General features: G+C 47.5%; 1 protein-coding gene across 5 annotated transcripts in view; it reads left to right on the forward strand.

Annotated features, from left to right (window-relative positions):
• The window catches only part of RNF213 (ring finger protein 213), a 99,547-nt gene that overhangs the window by 51,458 nt on the left and 22,954 nt on the right, over nt 1–25,135 (forward strand). For all 5 annotated transcript variants that reach the window (XM_075119165.1, XM_075119166.1, XM_075119163.1 and 2 more), the window contains 20 exons: nt 263–1,406; nt 3,448–3,641; nt 4,362–4,514; nt 6,057–9,653; nt 11,148–11,290; nt 11,601–11,696; nt 12,201–12,319; nt 13,185–13,307; nt 14,322–14,398; nt 15,239–15,386; nt 15,921–16,056; nt 16,519–16,710; nt 17,060–17,199; nt 17,924–18,078; nt 18,492–18,710; nt 19,179–19,360; nt 20,281–20,401; nt 21,324–21,424; nt 23,646–23,828; nt 24,461–24,630. In XM_075119165.1, coding sequence (XP_074975266.1) covers nt 263–1,406; nt 3,448–3,641; nt 4,362–4,514; nt 6,057–9,653; nt 11,148–11,290; nt 11,601–11,696; nt 12,201–12,319; nt 13,185–13,307; nt 14,322–14,398; nt 15,239–15,386; nt 15,921–16,056; nt 16,519–16,710; nt 17,060–17,199; nt 17,924–18,078; nt 18,492–18,710; nt 19,179–19,360; nt 20,281–20,401; nt 21,324–21,424; nt 23,646–23,828; nt 24,461–24,630 — 7,393 coding nt within the window. The remainder of the gene's footprint in view (nt 1–262; nt 1,407–3,447; nt 3,642–4,361; nt 4,515–6,056; nt 9,654–11,147; nt 11,291–11,600; nt 11,697–12,200; nt 12,320–13,184; nt 13,308–14,321; nt 14,399–15,238; nt 15,387–15,920; nt 16,057–16,518; nt 16,711–17,059; nt 17,200–17,923; nt 18,079–18,491; nt 18,711–19,178; nt 19,361–20,280; nt 20,402–21,323; nt 21,425–23,645; nt 23,829–24,460; nt 24,631–25,135) is intronic.

The following is a 25,135-nucleotide window of genomic DNA, read 5'->3' on the forward strand; positions in this document are numbered from 1 at the left end:
GCTGTTCCAGCAGAGTGGTCAAGGTTTGACTGGGGCCATGGAGACTGAATTCTGGTAATCCCTGCAGGACAGCTGTGAGCCCCATTAGGGCCTTCAGTCTCCAGGACTGTCAATCTAGGCACCTTTCACTAGCTCCCAAATTCTGTCCCTTTCCCTTTTAATTAAAGATAGACATGTTGATTCACAGCTGGGAAGAAGCACCTTAGCCTCAACAGTCCCTGTAAAATCGGTTTCTCACTGTTTTTTGTTGTCCCCCACACAGGTGTTTTCTAATGTCCAGAGACTTGCACTGTCCTTTATAGACCTTTATTCAGCTGGGAACATGCTCTTCCGATCCTGGATTGCCAGCGTGTACTGCTCACCCACGAGCGAGGTGTGTATTAGCATGGACTTCTGTCTGAAACTCGTCGGACAGCTTTTTGGAACAGGAGACATGATGGCGATGCTCCTGGACCTCTGCAGGGAGATGGAGAAGTTCCTAGAGAAATGGAAATGCTTCATGTCTGAGAAGCGATCTCAGTATTTTTACCTGAATTACTACACCTCTGAGCAGTTGGTTTACCTATGCAGACAACTTGGAATGCTGCAGCCCAGCAAGAATGCCTTAATGATGCTCTCATTCATAAAACACAACTGCACCAGACAGGATGTGCGTATGGCCTCCAAGCACGTGGTGTCTGAAAGATCAAGGAAGAATATTTCTGATCTGCGGGAGCTGCTGTGCAGTGAGAGAGACCTGACTGAACAGCTGCAGCAAGTCTGGGGCTTGTACATAGCGGACATGAGCTCATTCCTTCCGGGCTGTTGGGATATTAATACCCTCGGCAGTTGTCTGGCCAGTCTGGCTGATTTGGAGAAGGAAAGTGTCACTCGAGTTCTCCCACGAGGCCTGCACGTTGGCAGGCCCAACCTCGTCATCTGCCCTCGCTCCGACCTGCTGACTTCAGCACTGGCCATCTACATGCATAGTCCGCGCCAAGCCCTGCCCACTTACGCTGAGGTGCTCTTATGCACCCCAGAGACTGACTTTGAGCAAGTGGGTCTCTTCCTGCGGCGGTGCCTCACGCCGGGCTGCAAAGGGGAGAAGATTTACACCATGCTCTATGCAGAGGAGCTGAGCTACGATGTCAGCTACAGGCTGGAGAAGCTGTTTCAGAACCTGTGCCGGCAGCCCCACCAGGACAATTACTGCCTCGTGATCCTGTGTGACTGTGAGAGAGAGCACAGCTACATCCCTTCTGTCTTCAGCCAGTACAAAGTGCACATGATCCCCCAGGAGCCACTACGGGACATCCAGATGTACCTTAGGAACCATTACAAAGTCACGCAGCCAGCAGGGTCAGCAGCTTCTGTGTTCAATGATAACATGTGCGTTGGGATCGTGTCCTCCAAAAGAGCCGGCGTAGGTAAGGTGCCCTAGGCCAGTGGTTCTCAACCAGGGATCCAGGGCCCCCTGTGGGGCCGCAAGCAGGTTTTAGGGGGGCCACCAAGCAGCGCCAGCATTAGACTCGCTGGGGACTAGGGCAGAAAGCCAAAGCCCCACCGCATGGGGCTGAAGACTGGGGCCCTGAGCCCTGCCACTCAGGGCTGAAGCAGAAGCCTGAACAGCTTAGCTTCACGGGGGGCCCCAGGCAATTGCCCTGCTTGCTACCTTCTAATGCCAGCCCTGGCTTTTATATGCAGAAAACCAGTAGTCTTGGCACAGGTGGGCCATGGAGTTTTTATAGCCTGTTGAGGTGGGCCTCAGAAAGAAGAAGTTTGAGAAGCCCTGCCCTAGGCCACAGAGTCTGCAGTGGTTGTGAAATGCTGAGACTAAAACGTGCAGTCAGGCAAATAAATGTGATGTGTGTATCTGGATGAGTGTGCAGTTTTAGAGCCTCATACAGAACACAACAGCTGAGAGACTGTGTGGGTCTGTCACTGAGACAAGGTGGGAGAGCTGATATCTATTGGACCAACTTCCGTTGGTGAGGGAGACAAGCTTTCGAGCTTACGCTGAGCTCTTCTTTAGGTCTTTCTTTTAGACTTCCGCTGTCATTCTAAAAGCTTTTATGACCTTTTGCTTTAAAACCAGTATGTTTGTGACTTCTGGGTCCTGACCTCTCTCCCAGCATGGTACCAGTGGGCTTTCCTTTTCTGCATGTACTATAAGCAGTTCAGACTTGTACAGGAGCCCTGTGATGAGGCCTAGGTACTTCCACCCGCCCTCCGGGACGTCTGCCTTGACAGTGCCCTACCCGAGAGATACTGATTAGGATCCAGAATGGAAAACTCCTGCATCCCTCTGAGGAAGTGATCAGAGCCTAGTGGACAAATTTATATCCTTTGGTAAAAACTGGAAACCCAGGGTAGTTCTTTCAGTAGATGCAGCCATGGCTTCACTTGTGGAAGACCTTGGCCTAGATTTCCTGCTGAACTCCTGTCCCTTCATATTGGTTCAGGGGGCTCAAAAGGGGCTGGCAGGCAGCAGGTTCACTGCTGTTATGAAGCCCAGAATGGCTGGAGAGCCGGCATAGCCAGCTCCGACTCCAGGCTCCCTGCAGCACCCAGGGTAAGGGCTGCACTCTGGCATTCCTGCTATGGCCTCTCATGGCTGTAGCCAGCTGGGGTAGATTAGAACAGGGGTCAGCAACCTTCAGCATGCGGCCCATCAGGGTAATCCGCTGGTGGGCTGCGAGACATTCTGTTTACGTTGACCGTCCGCAGGCACGGCCCCCCGCAGCTGCCAGTGGCCGCGGTTTGCCGTTCCCAGCCAGAGGGAGCTGCTGGAAGCGGTGCGGGTTACCCTGATGTGCTGCGTGCCGAAGGTTGCTGACCTCTGGATTAGAACAACCTCCACATTCTCCCATCTGACTGGGGCTGACATGGAACCAGCCAAGAATCTAGGAACTGCAACCAACTCCCTCCGGGCCCCCTTTCCCTCAGCTCGCCCAGTGGAAGCTGAGTACAGCTGAGTCAATGGCAATTGATTTGTACCCCAAAAAAGGGGTTTTATGTCCAAAAGCCTACAGGAGAGGAAACTTGAGGACACTTGACATAGATACTTGGAAGCCTGCCTGCCAACTGCCAGTCTTACCTGAGATTGACTTTTAAAAACAGCTCCATGTAACAGAAAATAGTTTATGTAAGTCCTAAAGAAAAGATCATGAATAGCAACATCTGTCACCAGACTCCTTAATGGAATCCACCAAATATGGGCAAAGGCATCATTCCATGGCAGGAGACAGCTTCAGCTCAGTTCCTGAGCCACCAACAACCACTCCAAGCAAATTCAGGCCTTTCCTCCTCTCAGAATAAATCCTTAGTAAGATAATCAAGGGGCAGACTGGATTTAGGAAGTAGCTGTCCACTTTTTTCCAATATGTCAGTCCACCATTTTTTCTACATATTTTTGTTTTCTAGCTCTCACTTAGAATTAATATGTCCCCTTTTTTAAAATGATCCCAGGAAAATCTCTGTATGTGAAGAGGCTACATGAAAAACTGAAGACAAAACTACATGATACTAGCGTGCCTCTAAAAACCATCAGGCTGATTGAACCCCACGTGGATGAAAGCAAAGTGCTGAGATCTCTCCTGTCCTTCCTGCACTTGCAGTACCAGCAAAAACCCATGATATTCCATTTTGATATCACCTCATCAGTGAGTACCAGCAAAAACCCATGATATTCCATTTTGATATCCCCTCATCACAGCTTCACCTATCATGAAGGGTATTCGATATCTTTCCTTTAAAAGTTTCCTGTCTTTTCTAAGTGAGGTATTTTATTAGGAGATGTTATTTCTAACCAAAAAACAGTTAAGCTTAAATATAAGGGGAAAATGTAGGCTTGGAAGGATTAGATTTTGATGGGTAAATGTGGGTAAATGTCTATTTCACTGTACACACACTCAAACTGATGAAGAAATATTTCTACAGTAATAATCAGAATTTACAGATAGGCAAAACAAGGAAACAGCTGCTTGAGAACTTCTTAGAGTCAAAATCCAGTGATTTAGACTTTGGAATTAGGCTTACCACCAATGGACTAGCAAACAAACAGTAAAAACAAGTATGATTTGTTGATTTAAGGTTGTTTACTTTGTATATTTTGACACGTGATGTTCACAATTTGTGCTTTAATGGTTTATAAAGTTTTAGCTTTTTGAATTTCAACATCAGCTGTCATTAAATAATTGTTTGACCCCCCCCCCCCCCGTAGTTTCCTGCAACTGTGAAAATTACCCCTGATAAAAATATAAAAAAATGATTAAATATAAACATTGATATTATCCGTGTGTGTGTGTGTATTTCTGCTAAGCCTATAAATTTCTGTGCCTGCATTCTTTGTTCTAATGTCTCTTTCTTTGGTATTCACTTAGGTCCAGAGTGGAATTCCAGAATTTCTCTTCAAGCTGTTAGTTTTACAGTATCTGACAGACACTGACGGGAAAATGTGGCTACGCCAGCAGTGCCATTTGTATATCGTTGAAATTCTTGATGTACCTCCAGCACCTAAGAAACCAGCAAGATTTGTATGTATATGTAAATTCTCCCCATTTGTCACTTGTCTGCGTGTGTTTTTGTGTTACTCGTATTTATTACGAGAGAGGTTCTATGCAGTGATGTAATACCTCCAATTTTAATGTATTGGAATGCACTGTATGTCTTCAGTACAGAGTGCTATTATAAATGTTCCTGCTTTACATCACAAGCAGACAATAAATTAAGGCCACAATGGTTTCCTTAATTCAGTCACAGCTAATGGCCACTTCCTGCTGGCTGTACGGCACTGGCTGCACTAGAATATTTGCACGGAAAGAGAAGCGCAAAGTCTGATCTTTTAAACTGCATCATGTATTTGTGACAAAACTTGGAATTTTATTTTTTTATAATGTTTTTGTAAATTCAGAAGTAGAGTTGGGGAGAGGGGGAAATGACAGAAATGGCCCCCCTCTGTTAGGTGGTATTGAAAAGGTAGGGAGGCAGTAAATGGGGATGATAATGTTGTGGGGGTGGAGGGAGAAAGGGAATAGATGAGGGAGAGAGAATTGCTATTGCAGCTACACTCACATTCTGCTCTACACTTTTTAAAAGTGCCCCAGCTGTGTAACCCTGCAGCAGCTAATCAGCCCTGCCAGAAAAGGGTGTCTACAATCTGCGAGGACAGGTAAAAGAAACAGCATGAGAGGATTAAGGCCACCACCTTACAATACAATACTCTCCAGCAACCACACACCACACAACAAAAACACTAACCCAGGAACCTATCCTTGCAACAAAGCCCGATGCCAACTCTGTCCACATATTTATTCAAGTGACACCATCATAGGACCTAATCACATTAGCCACGCCATCAGGCTCGTTCACCTGCACATCTACCAATGTGATATGTGCCATCATGTGCCAGCAAAGCCCCTCTGCCATGTACATTGGCCAAACTGGACAGTGTCTATGCAAAAGAATAAATGGACACAAATCTGACATCAGGAATCATAACATTCAAAAACCCATAGGAGAACACTTCAACCTCTCTGGTCACTCAGTAACAGACTTAAAGGTGGCAATTTTGCAACAGAAAAGCTTCAAAAACAGACTCCAGCGAGAAACTGCTGAGCTTGAATTACTATGCAAACTAGATACCATTAACTTGGGCTTGAATAGAGACTGGGAATGGCTGGGTCATTACACATATTGAATCTATTTCCCCATGTTAAGTATCCTCATACCTTCTTGTCAACTGTCTAAATGGACCATCTTGATTATTGCTACAAAATTTTTTTCTCCTGCTGATAATAGCTCATCTTAATTAATTAGCCTCTTACTCCACCTTTTCATGTTCTCTGTATGTGTGTGTGTGTGTGTGTATATATATATATATTATCTTACTATATGTTCCATTCTGTGCATCCAATGAAGTGGGTTGTAGCCCACGAAAGCTTATGCTCAAATAAATTTGTTAGTCTCTAAGGTGCCACAAGTCCTCCTGTTCTTTTTGCGGATACAGACTAACACAGCTGCTACTCTGAAACCTGTTACCTTAAAATGGTTTATTTATGTTTCCCCCTCTCTTATAGATTTCACATGGACAGAAGTATAATTTCCTTGATGTGTTCCCCAAAATAACATGTAAGTCTCCCAAGGAAGTCCTGGATATGGATGTGCAAGGAGGCCCATCTGAGTACAGCATAGAACCTGGAATGGATCAGAAGGAGTTTTGCAGTGAGGCCTTCCAGAGACCTTTCCAGTACTTGAAACGATTTGACCGTGGGGATAACCTTGATATGTTCTGCTATGAAGAAGGCTCTGTTGAAGGGACCCCAGTGGAGTGCCTACAGCTGTTCCTGATACATTGTGGGGTGATAGATCCCACCTGGTCAGAACTGCGAAACTTTGCTTGGTTCCTGAATGTTCAGTTGAGAGACTGTGAAGCTTCTGTTTTCTGTAACCCTGCCTTTGTCCAGGATACTCTGCAGGGTTTCAAAAATTTTGTGGTCACCTTCATGATTTTAATGGCAAGGGATTTTGCAACGCCCACATTAAACATTTCTGATCAAAGCCCAGGGAGGCAAGTTTTCGACATGAAAGGAGTCACAGAAGAGGATCTTATTCCTTTCCGCATTCGGAAAAAGTGGGAGTCTGAGCCCCACCCATATATTTTCTTCAACGAAGACCGTGTATCCATGACGTTCATTGGCTTCCATCTGCAGGCCAATAATAATGGTGGCATTGATGCCATTAATCCCATGAGTGGCAACATCATCAAGAAAGATGTAATGACCGTACAGCTGTACAAGGGATTGGTACTTCAGAGAGTTCCCTTCAATATTAACTTTGATCAGTTGCCCAGAGATGAGAAGCTAGAGAAACTTTGCTTGGTTTTGGGAATCCAGTGGGCAATGGACCCTGATGAAACCTACGAGCTGACAACAGACAATATACTCAAGATTTTTGCTATTGAGATGCGATTCAGATGTGGCATCCCGGTTATTATCATGGGGGAAACTGGCTGTGGGAAAACAAGGCTTATAAAATTCCTGTGTGAGCTGCGCAGGAGTGGTGTTGATGCAGAGAACATGAAACTTGTGAAAGTTCACGGAGGCACAAGTGCAGAGATGATATATGCCAAGATCAGGGAAGCAGAAGACATTGCTGTCTCCAATAAGCAGCAACATCAGTTTGACACAATCCTGTTTTTTGATGAAGCCAACACGACTCAAGCCCTCGGCAGCATCAAGGAAGTTCTGTGCGACCGCACAGTAGAAGGGCAGCCTTTGGTGAGTGGCTCGGGTTTGCAGATCATTGCAGCGTGCAACCCTTACCGTAAGCACGCAGAAAAGATGATTCAGCGTCTGGAGTCAGCTGGTCTAGGCTACCGTGTAAAAGCAGATAAGACCAAAGATAAACTTGGCTCCATTCCACTGAGGCAGCTTGTGTACCGTGTCCATGCTCTCCCTCCAAGCATGATCCCTCTGGTGTGGGATTTTGGGCAGCTGAACGATATCACTGAAAAAATATACATACAACAGATCGTACAAAGACTTACTGAGTCGATACAAATATCTGCAGCTGAAATTGGGGTAGTAACAGACGTGCTTTTTGCCTCTCAGAGGTACATGAGAGGAAGAAATGATGAATGCAGCTTTGTCAGCCTGAGGGATGTGGAGCGCTGTGTGGAAGTTTTCAAGTGGTTTTACAGCCACAGTGAGCTTCTGCTAAATAATTTGGAGCAGTATCTTGCAGAGAAGGGGTCTGATAAATGTAAATTAAAGAGAAACAGAGTCATCTGGTCCTTAATACTTGCAGTCGGTGTTTGCTATCATGCATCCTTGGAAAAGAAAGAGTTGTACAGAAGTGTTATCTGTCAGTACCTTCCAAAACCTTATGATAACCAGAAAGGGATTCTGGAAGAAATCAGCCTAATGCAAGATCTGTTCTTGAGTGGCGTGCCTCTGAGAAATACCATAGCAAGGAACTTAGCCTTGAAGGAAAATGTCTTTATGATGGTTATCTGCATTGAACTTAAAATCCCTCTGTTTCTCGTTGGAAAGCCTGGGAGTTCCAAATCCCTTGCCAAAACCATTGTGGCTGATGCCATGCAAGGGCAGGCTGCTTATTCTGATCTTTACAAGGAAATGAAACAGATCCATTTGGTGTCTTTCCAATGCAGCCCCCACTCCACTCCTGAGGGAATTATTGGTACCTTCAAGCAGTGTGCTCGCTTCCAGGATGGAAAGAACCTGAAGGAATATGTCTCTGTGGTGGTGCTCGATGAGATTGGGCTAGCAGAAGACTCTCCAAAAATGCCCCTGAAGACCCTGCACCCACTCTTGGAAGATGGTTGCATTGATGATGTTCCGCTTCCTCACAAAAAAGTTGGTTTTATTGGGATCTCCAACTGGGCCCTGGACCCCGCCAAGATGAATCGAGGTATCTTTGTATCACGTGGCGATCCCAGCAACAAAGAGCTCATAGAAAGCGCAAAGGGGATCTGCTCTTCAGAGCGCATCATCCTGCAGAGAATCGAATGCTACTTTCCCATCTTTGCGGACGCGTACGAAAAAATTTGCAAGACCCAAGACCGAGAGTTCTTTGGTTTGCGCGACTACTACAGCCTCATAAAAATGATTCTAGCTTTGACTAAAGCCTCAAAAAGAGAGCCCACACCTTGTGACATTGCACAGGTTGTTCTCCGTAACTTCAGCGGCAAAGATGACATCAATGCCTTAGACATATTTACATCTAGGATCCCAAAAGAAGGAGAAATACACGCTGATGATGTCAGCACTATTGATCTGGTCCGGCAGAACATTCGCAGCAACAGTCAGGATGGTGAGTGCAGATACCTGCTGGTGTTAACTGAAAATTATGCAGCGCTGCAGATCCTCCAACAGGCTTTTTTTGCCGAAAGACAGCAGCCAGAGATTATCTTTGGCTCCAGCTTTCCCAAGGACCAAGAGTACACCCAGATCTGCAGGAACATCAACCGTGTGAAGATCTGCATGGAAACTGGGCAGATGGTGGTCCTCCTCAACCTGCAGAATCTCTATGAAAGCCTGTATGATGCCCTCAACCAGTATTACGTGTACCTTGCTGGTCAAAAGTACGTTGACTTGGGCTTGGGGACCCATCGAGTGAAATGCAGAGTGCACCCAAAGTTCCGTTTGATCGTCATTGAAGAGAAAGAGGTAGTGTACAAACGCTTTCCCATCCCACTGATCAACAGGCTTGAGAAGCACTACCTGGATATCAATACCGTCCTGGACAAAAGGCAAAGAGACATTGTGGAGGAGCTAATGAAGTGGGTGAATGACTTCATAGCCTTTGATACAGAGAAGCATCTCATGGGCAGGCAGGAATATAGCCCTTCTGACGTCTTCGTTGGTTACCACTCCGATACCTGTGCCTCAGTCGTCCTGCAAGTGACAGAGAAGCTGAAGCAGAGGTGCCGTCCTGATGAACTGATGCCAAATGTGCAACAAGAAGCCCAACTAGTGCTGCTGAACTGTGCAACACCAGATTCTGTAGTTCGCCTGGGCAGCTCGCGGCTGAGCTCCTGTGTGGCAGATCATCTGGCCAACAAATACTTTAAAGAGCAGCAGCACACCTCTCTTGTGGATTTCCTCCAGACTCACATCCATGCAGAGTCCAGACGTCGCACAGTCTTCACGGAGGTGAGTCTTCCTAAAATTTCTCTCTCTCTCCAAAAAGATCCTCAGGTCTACAAACTGTCCGTGCACTAGGCTTTTGAATTCGCTTTGTTGGTAATACAGTATCAGTTCACGTGGGTAGGGGCGATGTGAGCCTTCTCGCTGTTTCAAAACCTAGATCTGCCATTATAGTGATGTGGGGTGAAAGGTGCATGTCAGTGGTCATGCTGATTCATCCTGGAGCCTTTATTCTCTGTGTGGCTTTGGCATCCATGAGGTAGTATTCCCAGACGCTCTCTAGAAGGAGATTTTTCAAGGGCACAAATAGGAGTTAGCTGCCTAATTGCCCTTTGTAAATCTCCCCCTCTAATCACTCAGCCAAAAAAAAAAAAAAATTACCCCTTACCAAGAGCTCCAGATCCAGGAGTGCCAGAGGTTTATGATACAGGAGGAGAAGTAATTGAAATGAAATGAAAAGGAAAACTGACAAAGGCACATCCTATGCAGCTTTGTTGTAGCCGTGGCAGACCTAGAATATTGGTGTTCCACCTACACAGAGCTCTTCCTGGGGACCTGCTCTTCAAAGCTTGTCTCTCTCGCTAACAGAAGTTGGTCCAATAAAAGAGATTACCTCACCCACCTTGTTTCCTAAATGCATGTCCTGGCGATATATTCTTGTGCCATGTGAGAGATCTGGGTTTAGGTGTCCCTTGTAGATGTTAACATCTACAGCCACGCATGGTGGGATGGGATGGGAATGACAACTCCACTTGTGTAGTGCAGGGCTCAGAAAACCAAATTGTTCACTCCTCAATTTTATGCTGTTAGTTCTGAGCAGCAGCAGAGGCAGACAGTGGGGTTATTCACAGGAGAAGACGACTTTAAACAAACAGGCTGGTGGAGGTGTCATGGAGCAGACTGTTTTTTTTCCCCCCTTGCCCTTCCTTTCAGCTGTCAGAGGACTTCAGGTTTTTCAGACGCTTACTGGCCAGACACTGGGTACAAACGAAGTTTATGCACAAGATCCAGGGCAGCACCCTGGTAAAAATCTTTGCACCCTACTCCTCCCACTTTCCAGCACTGTGGATGGAAGGATGGTGGGCCTTCTGACTGGGGCATATATTGCATCTAGACCCTGCAAGTCAGAGCCTCCTGAATACTTGTCTTGTCTTTTGTATCTGTCTCTAGCTAGTAGGTTTAGTCCTTCAGTTAGTCCATGTGGAGCCTGAGAACTCTCAGACTTCAGGGGCACGTTTTATAAAAAGCAAAACCAAAACACATCCTTTAACACATTTCATGAGATCAGCATGTTGGGGTTTTTTTAAAAAGTGTAAACATGATGCAGTTGAGACCCAAGGATCAAGAGTGCTCAGAGGAAGAGCTCTAACAGAGAGCGCCTTACAAATGAGGGCCTACGGCATCGTTCCAGAGCGTAGGCAGGCAAATGCTGTCATTCAGTTGTGACTTTCCTTGTTCATCTCTGAGCTAAGAACTCACATTGCAATTCTTGTCTCTAAGATCACCACTTTCTCCAGGCTTCTGACAGTCACTGACTCTGAGCGTTTGAAGGCAGAAGTGCAGGGTAAGGTTCAGAGCCTCTCCATCCGGTCCTGGTCCCTTCAGCAGTTCGACACAGAGCACTCATTCCTGAAGGAGATTCGGTGAGTCTGTCTGCCTTATCCTACTCTGAAGAGCGGACACTCTAGGTTAAGTTCAATGATGACAAATCATTAGAGCAATAAATAAATACCAGACCAAAGAGAGGGAGGGAAGGAAGAGTGCAGAGCTGAGGAGTGGGGTTGCTAAGGTGACTCGGAGCACAAGTTATGTTAATTCCAAGTTGTTGGGGCAGGGGAATTTGTTTTTAAAATGACGCTATTCTTACACAGGTGGATATTTAATGTCTTGTTCTCTCTGCAAGAACCCAAAGCTCATATGGAACCATTTCCTCCATCTTCTTTCTGCCCCCAGGAATTTCCTTGATTCTACATCTGGAAATAAAATCCTAATTATTCAGACGGACTTTGAAGATGGTTCTCAAAGTGCCCAGCTCATTGCCTCAGCCAAGTATGTCATGCGTGAGATAATTGCTGACTGTTGTAATGTCTTCCCCAGTCTTAACTTAGCACGTTATTGGAGTGTCACTCATTGGGTCCTCCCACTCTGCAATCTACCATTGTAGTAGATTTGATCTAACTTTTGCAAGGGCCAGCCATGCTTTGGACAATGTTAAAAAAGACAGATCAAAATGAAAACTGGTGCACAGAGCTGGGTTGACTTGTGCTCCCTCTTTGAGGTAAGATTTATATTTGAAAGCTTAGAAATGCTGGGGGAAGGAGGGGATGTCTACCAAAATGAAGTTATTTGTGACAGGGTCAGGACAACCTGCTGTAGGTCTGAGAGTCCCAGTCCATGTTTGCCTCTTCCTGGGGGAGAGGGGAGGAAGAGAACCCTGTAACCTTTGACCAGCGTTGTGGAAGGAGGGAATATGTGCCCTGGAAGCCTGAACAAGGTTGTCTTGTTCAGGGCACTGTACTGAACTTGTCCTCGGACATTTCCCTTCCCTTGTAGATACTCAGCTGTTAATGAAATCAACAAGGTGGAGTTGGGAGAAATCTCAGTCTTTGTCTACTTTATCACTAAACTGTCCCGGATAGAAGGTGGAACCTCTTACGTGGGATTCCATGGAGGTAAGACTGGCATTTTCAGAGCTCAACAAGTTTGTTCATTTGAACCATTATAAAAAAACTCGAGTGATTTTCATTCGGTACGTTTTGCTTGTAAAAAAATCCAGTGTCCATGCTTCCTGTGGCTTACCAGAGCTGCCACAGCTTGCTACGAGCAGCACCCCACCTGTATCCTTCCCTGCCCTGAGTCCTCCTAGTCTCTTCTGGAAGGATCCCTTATTTCTGTACTCAGTGCTAAATAAATGCTCTTCCAGTTTCATTTGAGAGAAACACAGCTAGAGCGTGACCCCAGCTGTGGCCCCTTCCTCCCATGGCTATCTCATGAATAGATCCCAAGGCTCTATTTTTCCCAGCAAGTCCTCCACCAACCCTGTTGTGCCCTGAGGAGTCTCCTTGTTTTAATTGATTTCAGAGTAGCAGCCGTGTTAGTCTGTATTCGCAAAAAGAAAAGGAGGACTTGCGGGACCTTAGAGACTGACCAATTTATTTGAGCATGAGCTTCCAATGAAGTGAGCTGTAGCTCACGAAAGCTTACGCTCAAATAAATTTGTTAGTCTCGAAGGTGACACAAATCCTCCTTTTCTTCTTGTTTTAATTGCATCCTCGAGGCCCCCATCACATGCTTATCCTTCCAGCCGGGGAGAATCGCACACTGCTGTATCCAGAGCAGTCACTGCGACTTGTTAATTGACGGGAAGGATTACTGTTCTTCGATACAAGAATCAAACCCTGGCAGTTCAGAGCACAAACCACTAGCCTGTTGGACCAAACCTCTGTTTGTTGTTTAAAGGTGCTGGCAGAAAGTTCTTCAGAAGCTTCTGTGGAAGAGCATGTTACAGACCTGAAATGCCTTGTTCTCTGTTTCCAGGGCTGTGGCAGTCAGTGCACATTGATGACCTCCGCAGATCCAAGGACATGGTCTCTGATGTGACTGCCCTGAGGAACCTCACTATCAGCCAACTGTTCTGTGAGGATGTGGACAAGCCTGAACGTAAGCCACATGCTGGGCATTCCAACGGGAGTGGTGATGTACCCTAGGGGAACAGGATGAGAGGTTCATGCATCCCAGACGTGCTGATGTGTGGAGATCAGAGAGTCAGCAGAGGAAAGAAAAGCATCCACATTCAGCACAGAGGTTCTAATAAGAACTTAAGTATTATAAGAGTTTTCAAAACTGTGAGAAATACCGTAAATCCGAAGTAACTTTTGTACACTGGGCAATAGCTATTCATTTCTGGTAGAGCTAATCCATGTTTCTGGGCATACTAGACATAAAATCTCAATTTATACTTTCTTTGGAGGGTGCTGAGTTGGCTACAGATGATGCACTTGCACTATCCCATCATCTTTGAAGACCTCCCTTCCAGCTGCAGGCCATCAGTGAAGTCATTTTGGTGGTTTCAGTTTAAATCCCCCGTTGTCTTTTGTCACAAAACTGTGACGCTCATGCTGTTGGGCACCAGTGGTGCACCATGTCTTAGGACTGGAAGAGCAGGGTGTACTGCATTTCAGGACTCGGTTATGGGAGAAAGGGTCCTAGGATTTGAATAATGGGACTTTTGCCACTCAGAACTGCACTGCTCTGGTTAAGTGTTGAGGGAAGATCAACTGGAATGATTTGACACTGGAAACAATTTCTCGCGGTCTTGTTTAGATTTTAGTTCACCTAAATATGTAGGAAAAAAACATTCTACTTTCCCCAATTTTTCCTGCTTTCTTTTTTCAGTAGAGGACTGAGAATACAATTGCAGGTATGATGCCAGAGCCTACCCCCCCGCAGCTCTGAAATCATAGTCACTTGCTTTCTCTCTTTCCTTCATGAAGGCCTGCAGGATCAGCACCTGTAGCTCTGCTTAGAGAGCCATACTCGGCAGACATTTAGGTGATCTGAGACTATAGAGGATCTAGGGCTTTAGTGTCCAGTCTGTATTAAAAACTTTCATCCCATTGCCCTAGCAGTGTATTACTTTTCTTTCTAATTCGAAGTGGTGTATTGTGGTTGTAGCTATGATAGTGGATGGCGAAGAGCAAGAGGAGGAGATGGAGGTTGAAACAGCAACATCTGAAACAGAGGAATGTGATGTAAGTTCGGAAGCCATTCGTTTTACTTTGAATGACTAAATATGCCTCTCTACTCTCTCTGATAAGGTACATGACACATTTTATACCCAAAGTCATCTCTGACCCTTGCAACTCTGATGTTATCCCATTGTTATTCACATCAGAAATGCTGATGATTGAAAATAACCGTTAAAGAATGATTCCATACATCATTCCAGGGACTCACCTGGGCTACTCTTTGTCCCTCACTTTGAGTCTCTGTTGGCTGTTTTAAAGGCCTCTGAGTTGTTTGTGACTTTCAAGCTGAGGCCTGCGTTTCAGAACTCTTAGCTTTATTCATTTGCCATTGTGAGTTGGTATTTGCAGTTGAAACCATGTTAGTATCGAACTCCTGTTCATCCTAACGAGGGAACCTGGGCAAGAACTTTGGTAGTGCTGGCTTGTGCTCATCATACTTTATGTGAACTCGAAAGAATGTGTAAATGTCAGACTGACTGTGTCCTGCTGAAGTCTGCGTTTCCCAGGTTGTCTTGTTGCAGCTCCTAAGTTAATATTATCACCTCCTCTTCTGATTTCTGAGCTAGCTGATTATCCAGTGGGAATCTTGTCCTACCTTTCAGTTAATGTTAGGTGGAGAGCCAATTCACAGTAGTCACAGGAGGAGTATGTCATGTAAAACATGTAGCCTAGTGTAGAAAAGGCTGTCAACGTGAATCAAAGGTGAAAGGAAAGGAGGAAGACAGGAGAAAAGTTGCATATTTACATAGGCATGTTAAAGCGAATATAGTTGTAATTTAAAAAGGGGAAACGTGCACGATCATAGAGTAATACCAGGTTTGTTTTCCTTCTGTACCTGCAAAGACCCAAGTCCTGGACACCACCATTCTCCTGAGGAGCTGCGTGCAGAGTGCGGTGGGAATGCTACGGGACCAAAGTGAGGGCTCCTGCCGTAGTACAAAGAGGATCGAGATTCTTCTTGGCTTTCTGTCTAAAGAAGATGATTTGAAAGGTACGAGTTCCCAAGGGCCTTGCCCTGGGTTTGTAAGGGGGGCTGAACTCCCTTGTGAGGCCCTCTGCTGAGTGACATTCACATCATGAGAACTGGATTCTGCCCAAAGACCCAGTGATGAATCCACTATTCAATTCCAGGGCGGAGAAATACTTGGAGAACTCTGCTTTGCTTGGTTTAAGGTGGTGAGTAATGCCCTTTCCTCTTTTGGATCTGGAGCTTTTCTGAGACTAGGTAGCTGGATCCAGTGGAGAGATCCCCAGGACCCAATAGTGTCTGCACATGGTCTCCAGAATTATGCACACCTCACTGGAGTTTGTCTGCATATATTTTAACTCCATTCTTGGTGATTATGCCTTGCCTGGGGTCTCAGATCCTGGACAGCAACCTCAGGAGGTGCTATAAATCGGCCAGCTTCCTTGGTTGACTGGGTTGTGGACGAAAACTTGGAGAAACTTGCTGTTAGTCACTTCAGCATTTGGCATGTGTGCGGGGGTAAGGAAAAGGGGTTGCTGAGCTCTGTGCTCTTTCCAGCCTCCTTCCTGAAGATAGTGAAGAATCGTCTCTTCAGCCTCTTGAAGAAACAAGAAGAAAATCCCTTTAACTTGAAAGACTGGGTGCTGCGGGAGGCTTCGAACCTTAACGCCCTCCAGGAGGCTGGGACTTTCAGGTATGGACAGCAGCTAGGCACATTACCACTTGGCAGCTTTTTAAAAATGCCGTCTGTATACATGGTAATGATAGCAGAGAAGGCACGTTCATGTGCTCTGAATATTGGATCTATTTAAGAATGGTGTAATAGTCTCAGCCCAGTGCTGGTAACTCTCTAGTCCTGTGTTCTCCTTGCTTCATCGGGAGCATGGCTTGGGCATTGTCAGCTGGATGGGCAGTGCCAGGGGAGGGAGACCATAAGTGCACTGTTACACTGAATGAAAGCAGCGGAGAGAAAGCCACACACCAGAGAAGCAGGTGGAGAAATGCAGGATTAGGTCTCTCTCCCTTGTTTACAAATGTAATTGAGCGGATTTCCCCTTGGAAACGTCCAGCAACAGCCACATGTTGACTTCTGAACATGCAGATCAGCAACGCTCACTCTCTACTTTGTCTGCGTCCGTGTCTCTGTCACCCACAGACACACCCTGTGGAAGCGAGTCCAGAATGTGGTGACTCCGTTCCTGGCTCATATGGTGTCAATCACAGACAGAGACTGCAACCTGGAGTTATTGGTCAGGCCGAATACAGAGGGCTGCGTGAAACATCTATGGATGTTCATCTTCAGTGATTTGAACCTTCTGAGCATCCCTTACAACGTGGGTAACAGCAGGTGAGCTGCCGAAAACTGCAGTGGGAGGGCTGGGGTGAGCAGCACTGAAGGCCGATCAAGTTAATGGCTCTATATGGGCACGGAGAACTAACACACAAGTTATTTTCTCTTGCAGCATAAGGGCCAGGGAGGACGTGTAATCGACGGGCCCTACCAACACTGTTCTGTGATTGGCAGGATGACTTGTGTTGTCCAGTCCTACAATTCTGTCCCTCTCTTCCAAGTGCTGAATGCCTTGCTTTTGGCACTCAGCCCCAGCCACCTGCTTGAAACTGACCTGAGCCCCCCAAGTGGTAGCACTGAACACTGACTGCCCACTGTCTTCTGTTTTGCATGTGCCCCTGCTCAGCTCTCAGACCGAGACGATTCTGGTGCAGAACGACATGAAGGTGCCTGCACATGCTGGCAATGAAATGCCCTTCAGCTGGAGGATAAAGGATTATTTGGAAGAGCTGTGGTTGCAGGCTCAATACATCCCAGGCACTGAAGGTGGGAGCCCAGTTTGAGCTCAGTAAGGAAGAGCATTGCAGCTAATTCCTTTGCTGAAAACCCTGGGTTGTCACTGCAACTATTTTCTTATGACCATGAGGCTGCTTTCAGTGCCCCTGTCCCATGTAAGACACTAGAGTGCTGCGCATCTAATGTTATCTTTTTCATGGTCACTCTCATTTTCTGTGCCCCCCTGTACTGGAAATACCTAGGAATATCAAGAGTTGATGTGTCAGTGGACCCCAGTACTCTTGTCTTTGGGCCAGGTCCTGCCTTCAAGTCCCTTACCAGGACATGGGATCCCATTCATGGCAGACAGCAGAGTACTGTGCTAAGGGAAGATGGGGTGTTCTAAAATTAGTCGCTCAGCTGCTACAGCGATGAGCATAGACTGATGGTCACAGAAATGGGGAAATATGGTGGCGTGGTTTCTGCTCACATCTGTTGTGCTGTCCAGGTAAACGTTAAAGATCTCTGGGCCCTTTACAAAGGCAGAGAGAGGTGATCTCGGTGCCTGACCAATACCCCTCCTCAGTAAAGCGGGCAGCAGCCTTTGGGGCCGTGAGGGGAGGTAGCGCTGAGGTACCACAGCTGGGTGTTTTGTTGACACTGTCACTGCCCCCCACTAGTTAATTCTGTGCCGCAAAACCCTTTTGGGAGGGGAGCTGTAGCGAACTAATTTTCCTTGTAACATAAAACTTCCGTTTGCATCCTGATGTTCCAGGCCATACGGAGAAGTTTGTGGGTATCTTCCAGAAGACTCCACTGGGCGAGTTTATTTCCAGTCTGGGTGAGGCAGAAAGGAACATGCTCTTTCACTGCTATGTCAGAGACTTCATCCTCCTGACCATAGGCCTGTCCTCTTCTCGGGAGTTACAGGTCAGTGTTTGAACCAAGGACCAAGAATAATTTAGATGTGGGAGCAGAGCTTATTTCATACATGATACTGAAGAACGTACGCTAGAGCTTTCACCTGGCCTCTTTCTCAAGGGACTCAATCTGAGTCCCTCTTGTGGAGGTGCCCAGCAGTTGGATGGCAAAAGGAAGAAACAACTTGCCACTGGAACCACTGTTTCAAATGGTACTTCCAGAAAGTCACCTGGTCACCTCTGTTAGGAGCACTTGGGGACACTGACATGATAGCATATTTACCGAATCCACTCAACAGCAAAGATTTGCTCAGTAAAAAAATATTTAAAGTCATTTTCTCTGTATAGCATTCAGGAGTGTTCTTGTAAGCATTTTGGGGCAGAGAAAACTTTTATTTTCCTTCTTTTCTTTTAAATGTTCAGTTTCTGCAAATCGCCCTCTTATCATGCATTGAGGAACTGAAGGCAGCATGCATAGGCGGAGAGGAGAAGATGCTTTCCCTGCCCTGGGTCCACCTTGGGTACCATCAATTTAGGAGCCGGCTGCAGAACTTTTCCAGGATCCTGGCTGTGAACCCCAGTGTCCTGAATAGTCTTCTCTACCAGGCTGAGAAAGGACGCACTTCATCACCTTATGAGATGGTACGGTCTCTATCTGGCATGATGTGATTCTTAGCCCTGGGAGGAAGAGAGCTCCAACTAGCACAGCTCCCCGACATAGCAATTCCGTTCCCTTTGATCTGTCTTTCTATTTCAGAAGCAATAAAGCACCTGCAACAGTGGGAACTGAAAAATAGACATGGGTCTTTAATACCCTGGATATTCAACCCATTATCAGATCTGCCCTGTAGTAATGGCAAGGAATAATTCATTTACCACAATCTGGGTTAATCTCTGAGATCTGCTAATGACCTGCGCCAGGGGCGCACAAATCCTGGAACTCCAGGAATGCAAACCAGTGTGCAGAGCACTCATGAGTAACCCTACAATAACAAACCAGAGCACACAGCCCACTACTCACAAGTAGCTGTAAAACTGAGCTGGGAAGAGGATGTCACCTTTCCAGCTGTCAAGTTACACTAAAGCCTCTGTGTGCATGTGCCTGTCTAGGTTCTGGATGTGTTTGCTGCAATGGCTTGTGCTGAGATGCTGGAGGATCAAGTGTTGAAGTCCAGGCCACAGATTTGGCTACAGCAGGTGAAGAATCTTCATATGCCCATTGAACTTGTCTGTATGGAGAGCTGTTCTAAGGATAGTGGAAGTCAGTGCCATCAGCTGCTCCAGGAAGTCAAGTAAGTAACATGGACCCACTAAGAATCTCAGTCTTGAAAGACTCCTTGTATCTTGCTCTTCAAGGGGACGATGTCTAATATGGACTGAATGTATCTACAGTACTGTTGTTCTCGGACTAAAACTGTTTTAACCCCTCCAGGGTTACTGCTGGGCTGCATTGATTGTCATTTCCCCAGAACATGTCTGTTCTGCATTACAGGGCTTTCTCTATTTTCCCAAGTTTATCATAAAAAAACAAAACAAAAAAAACCCAGCAGATCCCATTCCAAATGGGATCCAGGATCATTTTAAATCTGTGGATGAAATCACTGGGTGGGTCCTGGTGCTTGGTAGACTGCCACTGTTGATGTTACAGCTCATCTCCACATTAATCCCTCACGTACACTGACTCTGGCAGACATTTGGAGCTTCACCCCAGTCGTGCTTCCTCTCTGAGGATGGTCCCAGACAGTTTAAAATTATCTAGTGTCTTAGGAAAACAGGAGCAAGTGAGGGCAAGGAGAAACCCTATAGATAGTGGAGATCTCTTATTAGCTCCGTGATATAGGAATCAAACCTATATAGGGTTGTCCTTATCCACAATCTAGTCAGCGTATGGTTGTTTACTCGTATGGTGGTAGCACCTAAGAACTCCACTGTTCTAGGCGCTATATAAAGAGACAACAAAAAGGCAGCCTTTGCCCCAAGGAACTTGCAATCTAAGTATGAAATAAGACAATAGAGAGATACAAGAAACAGTCGAGAGAAGCACAAGGAAACAATGAGACAGTGCTTGTCAGCATGAAAAGCAGTGGTCCTATCACACTGCTCTGACTTGATGTTCTGATGTTGCCTTTTCCCTTCCTCCTCCCTATTGCATTAATTTCAGCCCAGGAGGCTCCCTTGTGATAGTATTGTAACTGTGCTTTCTCTCTGACAGGCTTCGGTGGAATCGGGTCTTCTCTATGTCCCTCTTTGTGGAACACATGCTGCTTGGGACTGAGTCCCTGATTCCAGAATTGCAGGATCTGGTAAAGAGACACATCTTGCTGCTAGGCAATGTAAGAACATCCTCATTAAGCAACATCTGGGGTTGAAGTAGGGATCCCTCCTCTCTTTCTGAAAGATTATTTGAATTTGCTAAAGGAGTGCTATCCAAAACCTGTTCCTGGTCATTAGTTACAAACAGAGCTGGATAAACCCTTTAGAACAATGAGTTCTCTACACATCTCATCTCTCCTTCTCTTCATGAATTGCCTGCAAACATTGCGATTTCCTCAAATTGTCCTTCATAGCCAGTTTCACAGATCCAACTGTGTAGCTATAGGAGGCAGGACCAAATCTGTCAAATCTGTGGACTGGATATGAGACCTGCCCTCTGAAAAACCCCTGCTAGTTCTGTTCTGCATGCAGAGCTGCAGCCAGACTTGCTGTTTGCAGCCAGTCAGAAATCCTGCTTCAGATATTAAGAATCTTTTGCTTCCATAAGTCAGTTGTCATTCTGAGCTGCCTGTAGGAGCTGCTGAGCTCCCTGTTGTTTTGCTGAGGCTTCCTGCTTATTTCTTCCCCTGAATGAAGGATCCACATCCCCACAGACCCCAGCTAGAAAGAGATCACCCAGGCCTCCCTTTTCCAAAGGTGAGTCACAGAAGCAGGCAAAGGAAAAGCCTAAAAAGGAGAAAAATCTGCAACAGCACCCAGAGGGGAGCCACACAAGAGTGGTGCTTGAAAGGCCACCCTGTCCCCTGCTCCCACAGCTACTGCAATTTCAGATGCCCCCGACTGCTCTCAAGAACTGTCAAGCCAGCTGCTTTCCCCTGTACCAAAAAGTGTGGTGATAAACTGCTGTGCTAATGTGAACAAATATATATAGGCATTGCTGGCTGCATTTGAGTGTTTTTCCTTCCTTTTGCTTCTCCTGTCCCTGGAAATCTCCATCTAAAGCAGCAAAGTAGAGTCACTTATTGTTGCCCTCCCTTCCAGTGTCTTCAGTGGGACTCTGACGTCAAGACTCATAAAACTTTCACTGCAGTGATGAAAGTGCTGTACCAATGTAAGGAGGAAGCCAACGCAACTATTTGCAAGTAAGGTCATTGGGATGGGCATGTTCCTAAAAGGGTGTGTTCGTAGGTTTACACTAAGCATTTTAGAGTTTTGCATTGAGCCTGGAACAGATAGTGTAGCATGCAGAGCATGTGGACTCCGGGGTGAGGAGCGCACAGTTCAGCCAAGACACTGACAGGCTGAGCCTTGGGAGATCGGAGTCCCTACAGAGCTTGTAGCGGGTGCGCAGGGACAACCTTTTCATCTCCTTTTATGAGACTATAATTTTGTATTTTCCCAAGTGTTTTTTTAACATATTATGCAGTAGGCTGACTTCCGTGTATCCTGTCATTACTTCCCACTTCCCTCTTCCTTCAGCAAGTGCGGGGCAGCTCTCTCATGAGCCTATGAGCTTCAGCATAGATTGAATGAATGAAATTTGCTGCTGTTGTAGGAATGGGCCAAATTTATCCCAAATGTAACTAGCGACCATGGGTGGCGGGTGAACTGCTGGCTTGGGGAGGCGAGCCCCGGCCAGCGCTCTCCTTCTGCCTGGGGCCTCACCCCTCCCACCTCCCTTCCCCCACTGGAGCCCAGAGGGCACCCCCACCAGCTCCAGGCCTCCCAAGCGTCTGCCTCAGCCCCGGAGCGCCCGGCTGGTGGGTGGGCAGGCAGTGTGGCCCCCAGCCTGAGCCCCGGAGCGGCAGGCAGGCAGCTGAGTGCGGCCCCCAGTGCGGTGGGTGGGCGGGCGGTGTGAGCACCGGTTCCAGCCGCCTGGCGTCCCTGGCTGCAGGCTCTGGCCCACAGTAGTCCCATCCCGGGGCAAGGGCACCAGAGCCCTCCCAAAAGGGGAGGGGGGAAGGGTGGGGTGGGGTCCCTGCCCGAGATGGAGGCGAAAGCAGCCTCCTGCCCGTGTCCCAGGCCCCCCCAGCCAGGGCAGGTGGAGGGACCCAGGCTCCCCACAGTGGTCCACGCAGCTCTTCCCGACCCGGCTCCAGCTGGTGTGGGCGGGAGCCTCAGAGCCGCAGCCCGGCCGTGATAAGAGCTGGGTGGACAGCTGTGTGGAGCCGCCACGGACCCTCTACCTGACCGTGGTGCGGGGAGCCTGAGCAGCCCCCGGCCCGTGTCCCCACCCGCCCGGGGCAGGTGGAGGGTCCACGACTCCATAGCTGCTGCGTGGCTCTTACCGTGGCCAGGCTGTGGCTCTGATCTCCCACCCCTCCCAGGCTGGAGCCGGGTCAGGGAGAGCTGTGCGGGCAACTGTGGGGAGCCGGCATGGAGTCATGGACCCTCATCCTGGAGAAACCCTATAGATAGTGGAGATCTCTTATTAGCTCTCAATAATGGGCCAGGGCTGCTCTCAGCGCCCCAGGCAGGTGGAGGGTCTTCCGTGGCTCCCCAGCCAGGCTCCACGATGGCCTGGCCGGGAGGGAAGAGGAGGGGAAGGGGGCAGGGTCCACCCCGGAGAAAAGTGGAAGGGCTATGGCCTCCTGCCCCCGCTCCTCCTTGTTCCAGCCCACTGGCCCAGGGCCCCGCCTACATGGGAAGGAAGAGCCACGCCCACAGCAGAGCATGGTGGGAAGCAGGAGGGAGCCTGGGGGTGGAGTGTGGGCAGGGCCAGGTAGGCAGTTTGGGTAGGCTTAGCCTTCCCCCGCCATTGATACCCACCGCCCATGAATATGTGGGATGAACTTCACCCTTATATTCTCTAGGATATATCTCTGGAGTAGGTCAGCTGGAGGCTCTAGATCACTTGGATTATCTGTTTGAAAAGGAATCTAGGCAGGAGGATAAAAATGTCCTTTTGGTTTCTTGGCAAAGGAGAAGCCAGTAATATTTGTCACAAGCACTTTTACATGCTTAACTGTGAAAATAAGAGAATAAAATGAATAGATTATTCCATATGTTGCCCTAATTTACCTTGTGACCTAATTTTGGTGGGTGCTTTCAAATGCCAGTGCAGGGTTCACACTGAACTGTAGCAATTAGTTCTCTACCTGTTGGATGTTCTATGCTGTAACCTGGAATCTTATTCTTGCTTTTATGCACCAACAACTTTCTGGTGTATGGCAATTTTGTATTCATCATGGTGAAAGCTGGATGAATAAAAACAACTTGCCACCTTATCCTCGTCCCTGACCTTGAGAGACGTGCCAGTGAGACCCAGGTTCCCTCTTATGGTCTTTAAACTGAGTTGCAGTAGAAGACTCTTTAGGCCTGTAGCTTGACTGCTTGGATTTAGTTGTGTTGATTGGATTACAGATATGGTCTGAAGCCATGTCCAATCTGCCTGGAAGACCCTAAGGATCCAGTCAACCTGCCTTGTGATCATGTCTTCTGTCAGAGTTGCATCAAACAGTGGCTGACACCGGGGCAGATGTTCTGTCCATACTGCAAAGTTAACCTGCCAGATGACTATAGTGAAACTATCTCCCAGGAGCTCAGGTATTCCATCCTTCCTATAAAAACCCTGCGTCACTAACCCTGCAGCAGGAGATAATTGGGCTAGTTGTGTTGGGAGACCCTGACCCTCAGCACTGAAGGTCTAAGTACAGGAAGAGTTGACAGGATAAATTATACTGGTCTCCGGTATTTCCCCTCTGCCCTGTGTTTAAAGATCTGGCGAGGAAGTTACCTCATTCCATTTGAGACGTTTCAGATATTCGGTAAAGCAAAGTGCTATTAGTGGCTGAATCAAACAGTTGAACTACTCCTATCTTGGGTCACTGGTTTCTGCTTCTTAGCAAGAAGTCAGCGGTAACAGCGTCCTGGGTCGCTGGCAATCAGATCACAAATGGCAGTGGGATACAGTTTTCATAGATAATAGCTCTGAGAAATGCCTTGTAATAATGCCTTGTTAAAACTCTGGTTGTTCATATAGAGTCTCGTTTTGCTGATAAAATCACCCTATTGACCATGGGCACTTGAGCTTTACACACAGCGTCAGGCGTAGAGTTTGAGACCAGAAGGAATCACTAGATCATCTAGTTGGACCTGTGTAGCAAGTGCCACGCAATTTACCTGGTTCTGCAGTTGTCTGGCTACCTTAGTGATTTCTTTTCCCACCGTTTCCTCAGTGTTGCAATAAAGAGGAACGCCCAGTTCCGTCAGATGTGCAATAGCTTCTTCATAGACCTGGTTTCCACCATGTGTTTCAAAGATAATGAACCCCCAGAGAAAGCGGTGATCCAGGAGCTGCTCAGACTGCTGTTTGTTCACCGGGAGCCTTTGAGAATAGGCCCAACAAGTAAGCTCAGTTCCTCTTGCCAGTGTCAACAACCTGATTGAATCTGTTTTCCTGCCTCTCTCTGTAGCCCAGTTTTTCTCAAATGCGGCCACCAGGGGTTTTTGTGTGGCCACAGCCTCCGGGGTTGTGAATGGGGGGTGGGGTGGGCAAAAGAGTCTCCTCCCCCACCCCCGAGCCACCAGCAGGGGTTGGGCCCTGCTCTCTTGTGGAGCCACAAACGCCAGAGGAGCAGGCAGCTAGTGAGTTCCCCACGCTCCTGGAGGTGGTGGGGTCAGGCTCCAGCCCTGGGGTGGCAGGTGGCAGCTTCCAGCTGTACGGCAGTGGGCTCCGTCCCCCAGCCGCAGGGCTTCAGGCTCCGGCCACGGGCTCCAACCGTGGGGCTCCGGCCTCAGGCTTTGGCCTCACAGCGGCAGGCTCCATCCCCCAGCTGCAGGGTTTGAGGTTCCAGCCGCGGGGCCACACGATCCAGCCCCGGCTGCAGGGCTCCAGTCCCTGGGTTCACCCC

Source organism: Caretta caretta, chromosome 14, assembly GCF_965140235.1.
Source record: "Caretta caretta isolate rCarCar2 chromosome 14, rCarCar1.hap1, whole genome shotgun sequence".
In the NCBI taxonomy this organism is placed as follows: domain Eukaryota; kingdom Metazoa; phylum Chordata; order Testudines; family Cheloniidae; genus Caretta; species Caretta caretta.